This window comes from Gadus chalcogrammus, chromosome 3 (assembly GCF_026213295.1).
Source record: "Gadus chalcogrammus isolate NIFS_2021 chromosome 3, NIFS_Gcha_1.0, whole genome shotgun sequence".
Classification (NCBI taxonomy): Eukaryota; Metazoa; Chordata; class Actinopteri; order Gadiformes; family Gadidae; genus Gadus; species Gadus chalcogrammus.
This window is the reverse complement of record NC_079414.1, coordinates 6,675,974-6,683,917: the sequence shown is the minus strand read 5'-3', so window position 1 is coordinate 6,683,917 and position 7,944 is coordinate 6,675,974. Positions and strand designations below refer to the sequence as shown.

Here is a 7,944-nt window from a genome sequence, read left to right as displayed (position 1 = left end):
AACCAACTCTCGTTGTCGAGCGTGCCCCCCCCCTACAAACGTGTCTCCCCCCCCCTCAACAAACGTGTCCCCCCCCCCCCCCCCCCCCCCCCTTCAACTAACGTGTCCCCCCCCCCCCCCCCCCTTCATGGGTCTGATTCGCCGATTTCCCATGCTGATATCCCCGAAGATTCTCGGGCATCTTCGACAATTTGGCTATAGATTGTCTCATTACACGCTAAATAATATAATTATAGCCTTGTAGTGACCGTAACATAATTCACCTACAGTATTTCGTTATGTGTTGTTCTTTCAATTGTGTTGTTGTTTACTGCATGTTATTTACGTTCTTGGTGGTTCAGGGATCGCGGCCCCTAAGGATTACGTGCGTCTCATGACGTCACAGACCATGCTGGATTTGTTTACCTTCAGCACCCTTTGTTTTCCGGTTTTCTTTTTTACAAAATAAACGAGTCACACGGCTGTGTGCTCAACGTGCGAAGTTGTGTGCTTAACTTATTGCAATTTCCACAGCCTAATTATATATATAGGTTTTGGCATAAACATAACTAGGGTGCACTGTACTATCTGCGCACACCCTTTCTGAAGCCTCTCTCTCGCTCTCTCTCTCTCTCTCTCGCTCTCTCTCTCTCTCTCTGTCCCTCCCGCTCTCTCTTTCTCTCTCTCTCGTACCGTTTTGTGGAGCACGTTAATTGTCTTAGAACACTCCCATTCAGAATGCATTGGTTTACATTTCGTTTTGTGTAACACGCAAAAAGTCGGACTATCGTGCTCGGGAACACGCTTCAATAGATTAACGTTCGTGCGCAGGAGCACGCAATTGCGTGATACCGGGTTGGAATACCAATGCTCACTTCGGAATCAGGCCCTATGTCCAAAATTCCGAACTACCCCTTTAATGACCACACAGCCAGGCTGGTGGAATTTGTTGTCAGCTTGGTACAGGTTCCAACTTACAAAACATATAACACAGATATACATACAGACATACACACTACACAATACAATAGGGCCATATGCTTAATCCTTAACGTTCAGAGTTCAGAAAATTTATTGCAGTTGGGATGAAACAGTTTTTTAACCGGGTTGTTCTAGAGGCAATTGTCCTGTAACGCCTCCCAGAGGGCAGTAGCTGGAAGGCATAGTGTGCAGGGTGAGTGGGGTCGGAGATGATTTTCCGTGCTCTGCGTAGTGTCTGTTTGTGGTAGAGTGAATCAAGGGATGGAAGGGGTGTGCCAATAATTTTGGATGCTCTATTTATGATGCGTTGTAGTTTCTTCCGGGAGAGTGAGTCTGGACTGCCGAACCAGACTGTGATGGAGAAGGTGAGGATGCTTTCTACGATGGCTGTGTAGAAGTGGAGCAGAAGATCGGACCTTACCCTGAACTTCCTAAGCTGACGAAGATGGAAAAGTCTTTGCGGGGCTTTTTTGTAGATGTGATCTGCGTTTATTTTCCATTTGAGGTTATTGCTGATGTGGGTTCCAAGGAGTTTAAATGTGTCAGTGATGGAGATGGATTCACCTTTAATGAGCACAGGAGTCTTGGGGGATAGTTGGCATCTTGGGTCGATGATGAGTTCCTTTGTTTTTGATGAGTTGAGTATGAGATCATGGTCTGTACACCAGGTCACTGCTTGGTTGATCTGTGCACGGTATTCTGTTTCTTGGTTGTTGGTGATGAGTCCTATGATGGTTGAGTCGTCCGCGTACTTGTACAGGTTGACAGAGCTGTGGTGGGATGTGAGCTTGTTTGTGTAAAGGGAGAATAGCCAGAGTGAGAGAACACAGCCTTGGGGTGTGCCTGTACTGAGGAAGAGAGGGGAGGATATGGTATTTTTGATCCTCACCTTTTGTTGCCTGTTCCAGAGAAAGCTGTGAATCCAGTGACAGATGCATGGGTCGATGTTCATGACAGTAATGTATTGAATAGTTTGGCCGGGTTTATTGTGTTGAATGCAGAGCTGAAATCCATGAACAGGATGCGGGCATATGTGTTGGCGGACTCCAGGTGGTTCAGAATGTGATGAGTTGCTAAGGCCCCGTCCACACGAAGTCAATTTCATGGCGAAACCGCAAAGGTCTTGTACGGTTCGGCCTTCCGTCCACACGAAGCCGGCGAATCCGCTGACCGAAACCGCAAACTTCTGAAACCACCCTCGGAGGTGGTTTCAAATCTACCCGGTTTCGTTTTGGATTCGTGTGGACGCCTGAAACCGTAAACCATGACGTTTAAGTCTATCAAGCCCCATGTTGTCGATGTTAAAATGTTGGTTTGTCTGATTGTGTTTGTGTCTGTGGTTGTGTTTTTGTTCTGTTGTACTCTTGTGTATGTTAAGAAAGCAATGATGCACTGTGCCCAAGACAAATTTCCCCACGGGGACAATAAAGTTTAACCTTGACCTTGACCTTGACGTCATCGGCCCACCCCTTGACCCTCTAGCCAATGACTGTTAAGCCCGCAGAGTCTCAGAACTCACAACAACAAGGATTTCTGTAGCAGAAGCAGCGCCCCTTATGGGCCTGGAATGTGTACTTCAGCGTTTCTACGGATCTACCCGGTTTCGCTTGGCTTCGTCTTTACGGAGATACTGCGAAACCGGATAGATCGAAACCGTAACGGTTTCGCCTGTTTCGGCTTTGTGTGGACGGGGCCTTAGATGACGGTGTCTTCAACTGACCTGTTGGCTCTGTATGCTAATTGATATGGGTCCATGAGGGGGGTGGTGACAGATTTCAGGTGACTTAGTATGAAGCACTCAAATGATTTCATAACTGCTGATGTCAAGGCAATGGGTCTGTAGTCATTGAGGCAGGAGATGGTCTTGGTTTTGGGAACTGGGATGATAGTTGAAGATGTTGGTAAAAACCCCAGCCAGCTTCGCAGCACAGTGGTGGAGAACGGAGGGGCTGATGTTATCTGGGCCGGGGGCTTTATTCGTCTTAAGTCCCTTGAAGGTGCTCCTCACCTCCTCCTCGTAGATGGTGAAAGGGGGGGAGGGAGGGGGTCTGGGAGAGATGGTAGTGGAGCTGGTGCCTGCTCAAACCTCCCATAGAAAGTGTTAAGTGAATCAGGAAGATGATTGTCGCTGTCAGGTGTGGGGGTGGGTTTCTTTTTGTAGTTTGTCATGCTTTGTAGTTTTTTCCAGATAGAGCGGGTGTCACTATTAGTGATTTGTTCTTCTGAATTAGTGGCATAGTTGGATTTGGCTCTTCTTATTGCAGATCTCAGTTTGTATTTGGCAGCCATATATAGTTCTTTATTTCCTGTCAAATGTGCTGAATTTTTCTCCTTTCTTATTATTTTAATGTCCTTGTTAAACCATGGTTTATTATTATTGTAGTGTTTGACTTTTTTGAGTGGAATGCACAGGTCAACGCAGTAATTGACGTATGACGTCACTGCTTAGGTGACGTCGTTCAGGTCACCTGCGGCATGGAAAACATCCCAGTCTGTGCATGGGAAACAACCCCGAAGTTGTTCAATGGCAGTTGTTCGACCGGAACCTAGGCTGATTTGCGAACGACTCCTCCACCTTAAGTGTGTCTCCCTTGTTACACCCCGATGAATCGATTCACAGGAAACTCGACTGAACTGGGAGGAGTCGTTCGCGAATCGTTTGTTCGTTCAGCCTGGTTTCTGGTAGCGGTAAATCGCATCATGGAATGGATGCCATTGCACAGTTCTCAGCTGAGTCAGTCAGACTAAGTGGAGTTAGTGCTACCGGAAACTCGACTGAACGAACGAACGAACGAACGAACGATTCGCGAACGACTCCTTGGCGAACTGAATCACGCGAACTGGGTCACGGAAACAAATCATTAAATCCACCAATAATGCACATGGCTCGCGTAGAAGTGCATGGGGAAGGGTCGTCAACGAGTTGCTACGACAGTGTTTTAAAATATCTACTACGAAGCTGTAGGGGGCGCTGTGTAGAGAAAAGTGTGTGCCAAACCAAGAAAACTGCTTTTTTAACTTTGCCTTTATTTTCTATTTTAATACTAAAATGCCTTTTTAATGCCTTTCTATTTTACTCATCTCTTTGCATATGTTTTCTTTTACTTATCTATAATTTTATTTTATTGTATGACAATGTTTAAATGTGAAGCACTCAGAGTCTGCCTTGTGTATGAAAAGTGCTATATAAATAAAGTTGCCTTGCCTTGCCTTAATGGAGTAGTAAGGGTAAAATAAGGTTATACAGAAGAAGGTATTAATATGTGTCTAATAATTACTAATAAAGGGCCAGTATTTTACTAATAGGCATATTAATAAGCACCTAGTTAATGGTGAATATGTGTACCTTAATATAAAGTGTTACCAACATCTCTTTGAATACTTAAATCTACTTAAATCGACCCAATCCCAGACCAATCTAGCTTGGTCTGGGATTGGTGTCTGCCTAGTCCAATGCTTCGAAGATGTGATAAGAAAGACTATCAGGCAGGAAGAACCGAGTGTTTTGATTGTTTTTTCCTGCTTCTACAGACGACTCCGAAAACAGTTATGGTTTCTGCACACAGTCCAACCTGCAATGCTACTTATAGACACAGGCAAAAGAAAATAACACCATGAAAACATTCACACACACGGGAAACCACACACATGCATACGCACAAAGGGATGTAGATGCACATAACCTCATGAACAACAACAGACAAAATGTAAAGTCCATGCACACACTATATTGAACAGGATGGGGGAGAGGAGAAAGAGATCAAACTAACCCTGCACAAGGGGTTTCTGTGAAAGTACAAAAGCCTTTGCTTATTCAATAGCTTCATGACATGATCCAGGGTTTACTGCAATCGGTCAGCCAGTGATTGGTGTTCCAGGACAATAATTAGCTCACAGCTTGCCAAATTGCCATAGGGTAGGGGTTTGATTCCCTCTGGTGCCAGCCATGCTAAGAACATATGAAAACATAGGGTTGTAAAACGGTTTGGATTAAAGATTTCATTAAATTGAATAATATTGAGTAAAAGCTAACAGAATACTTCTGTATTATTGGTGGGTATATGAAGTTATTAAGAAAGTTTTACTCAGTTTTATTGCTAGAACTACGATTTTGGTAACTATTATATCAATGAACATTTCTTGTTATCTAATCTTGAAAGATAAGGAAATTCAGGTCACCTCAACCCATGAAAATGTTTTTGATGTTCTAACAGTCAAACCTCATCTGATACGCTGATATAAATAACCTCAACATTTTCCACAAGGCCAGCCAATCACAAGTTGTTTTCATCTTTCCGCCTGTCGGTCAAATGCCCGTCACAAAAATGTTTCAAATGTCCTCTACTCAACGGATCATCACCATGAGCTGGATGTATGTCTTTCTACCAATCGTCTGGGGTAAAATATTAATCGCTAATATTTTTTTAATATTCAATAAAACACAAGTTGTATGTGTTGTACAGTAGGCCTAATATCTTGTTCAACAAACTTTTAATGATGGATTTCTATATTATTACATATATATTTGAACACCCATCATTCGATAGTATCCATGTTGCTTCTTATTTCTTCAGTCTGACTCTTTTATATTTTATATTTTTAATTCAAGGTGCTGTTGTGTCCTCTTACACAGCGGAGTTGACCGTGAATCCAGGAGAAAACGTTACTCTAAGCTGTGACTATAAACCATCAACTGGTGAAAGTATTGTGTGGTACAGGAACTGTTCTCATGAGAATCAGCCCACTCGTATACTGAGGTGGGATTCATCAAGTGAGAATAAAGACCCCAATTCATCCAAGGATCTGAATGTGATGTGGAACAATTCTTCAAAATCATACAATTTACTGATTAGGAACATCAGTGATTCTCACCTTGGTCTCTACTACTGTGGAACTGAAGAACCGGTTGTGATAGATGCAGACAAGATAGTTCAAAAACATATCCTCAAATATGGAAATGTAACCAGGATTTCATTTGGTAAGTTGACTCTGTAGATGTGTATAGCCATTAGAAAATGTAAGTACAACAAATGCTCAATTAATATAAGAAAATCAGGTCGAAATCTTCTCAAGATGGGTCGATATTCTCTTATATTTTTGATATTTGTGCCACTAACTAGATAAAAGATTTACCCTTACCGTTACAGTCTATACAAACCCTGAGCTTTTATCTCCAGATAAAAGTGCAGGATATTGGTACGTATTGTTTTATGTATAACTTGTTATCAGTTCATTGTACAGGGTAGAGAGATGATCGATTCATTAAATATGTATCATTGATTAGTTGATTTATTATTTTTCTATGTCAATGGACTTTTTTTTGTGATTTCTGACAACATGCAGTATATATTAAATTGTGAAAGGGTAAAAACTAGCTCCAAGCTTTTTATTTAATATTTTTATAGGTATACATATAATATATATATATAAATATATAATGTATAGTTTTTACCCTTTTACAAATTAATATTTTTTATTGCTGCATGTGGTCATAAATAACTAAATATAGTTTTATGTATTATTTTTTTTTTACAAATTGTAGTTAAGCCTCTAGATGCATATGAAGACTGTGGAGATTGCTGGAGGCTGCTGGTCATCCTATGTTCCTCCTCTGCTCTTCTCCTCTCCCTCCTCTCATTCTCGGTCGTCTACCTCTGTTGCAGAAGGAAAGGTAGCGTATATATCTCTGTTAACTGTCATCTTCTGTATCTTGAGAACACCTACGCTAGATATTGTCTTCTGTATGAGCAGTAACTGTCTCCCTGCGCTGGTTTTGTGATGTAATATTGACTGTGTTTCTTTAAGATGAAGACCTCCACGTTGCTCAGGGAACACCCAGCAGTATTGATGTAACACCTATCAGGAACCAGGTAACGTATAGTTCATATACATTTCTGATGTAATGGTAGATCCAATGTATGGATTACATTTACATGCTTTAGTGGAGCGCTGGACAAAGATGTTGACTGAAGGCCGAATGAACAACAATGGACCCAATGTTCAGTGATAGTCAGGTGTTATAAGACGCAGTGAGAGAAGAACATTCAGAAGAGCTTCATGTGATTCTTTAAGAGTCAAGAGTAGCTGCTTCCTGTAGAGTCGCCTCACTAGGGTGTAACAAGGGAGACACACTTAAGCAGTGTTCAATAGTTTGATTTGAGACGGGAAACCAACTATTATGTTGATGATGTTATGGTAACGCAAAGTGTAATTTTTTTGATGATGCAATGGTTCTGCAGAGATAATGATGTAATAGTAATATTAATAGTTGTATCTCTCTCTATCAGGATGAGGATGGCCTGTGTTATGCTACACTGGATATCCCTCTACGTTCTCAGAGACCTAAAAAGAAGAGAGTCCAACCCTCAGAGTTCAGCACCTACTCAGCCATCAATACTAAGAGGATGTGACCATGACCAAGCCTTTTAATATAAATACAAGGGCTCTAATTCTTCAATATGACTTCAACTTTGTGCTGGCTAGAGTTCAAGTTCAAGTTCAAGTGTTTTTATTTGTCACATACAATAAATTGAAGTGAAATGTTAAAGGGTCAATGCTCCACACTGTGCAAAAATAAATAAAAATATAAAATAAATTAGTTAATTTATTTAGATAAAATAAAAAATGTAAATAAAATCAAATTTAAAAATAAGGTATTGAATTAAAAATTTGAATTCAAGTGTCTCACTGCCTGTGGATAAAAACTTCTTGTAAGTCTCTCAGTCCTTGAGTTAAGGCTTCGTAGGCGTCTACCCGACGGCAGCAGGGTGAAGAGGCTGGCATTGGGGTGTGTGTCATCCCTCCTGATGCTTTTTGCCCTCGACTCCACCCTCTTGCGGTAGATGTCCTTCACGTTGGGTAGGGACGCTCTGATAGTCCGCTCAGCTGAGCGAACCACCCTCTGTAGGTTGGCCTGGTCTTGAGCGGTACAGCTTCCGTACCAGACGGAGATGCATCCTGTGAGGACGCTCTCCACGGCTGAGG

The 7,944-nt window shown here is 41.9% G+C and overlaps 1 protein-coding gene across 2 annotated transcripts; it reads left to right on the top strand.

Annotated features, from left to right (window-relative positions):
• Nucleotides 1–5,318: 5,318 nt before the first annotated feature.
• Nucleotides 5,319–7,464, top strand: LOC130379075 (uncharacterized). Of its 2 annotated transcripts, XM_056585667.1 has the most exons (5): nt 5,319–5,358; nt 5,570–5,938; nt 6,503–6,631; nt 6,766–6,830; nt 7,248–7,464. In XM_056585667.1, the coding sequence occupies exons 1-5, from the start codon at nt 5,322–5,324 to the stop codon at nt 7,368–7,370; spliced, it is 723 nt and encodes a 240-aa protein (XP_056441642.1). In that variant the 5' UTR covers nt 5,319–5,321; the 3' UTR covers nt 7,371–7,464. The 2 variants fall into 2 exon arrangements, with proteins under 2 accessions (XP_056441642.1, XP_056441641.1); XM_056585666.1 differs by lacking the exon at nt 5,319–5,358 and having other exon boundaries at nt 5,399–5,938.
• The last annotated feature ends 480 nt before the right edge of the window (nt 7,465–7,944 follow it).

Coding starts and splice junctions, on each gene's coding strand:
- LOC130379075 (XM_056585666.1), top strand. CDS start 5,455: ATGATGGATTTCTATATTATTACATATATATTTGAACACCCATCATTC. Junction 6,632..6,765: donor CCTCTGTTGCAGAAGGAAAG/GTAGCGTATATA, acceptor TGTTTCTTTAAG/ATGAAGACCTCCACGTTGCT. Junction 6,831..7,247: donor TAACACCTATCAGGAACCAG/GTAACGTATAGT, acceptor TCTCTCTATCAG/GATGAGGATGGCCTGTGTTA.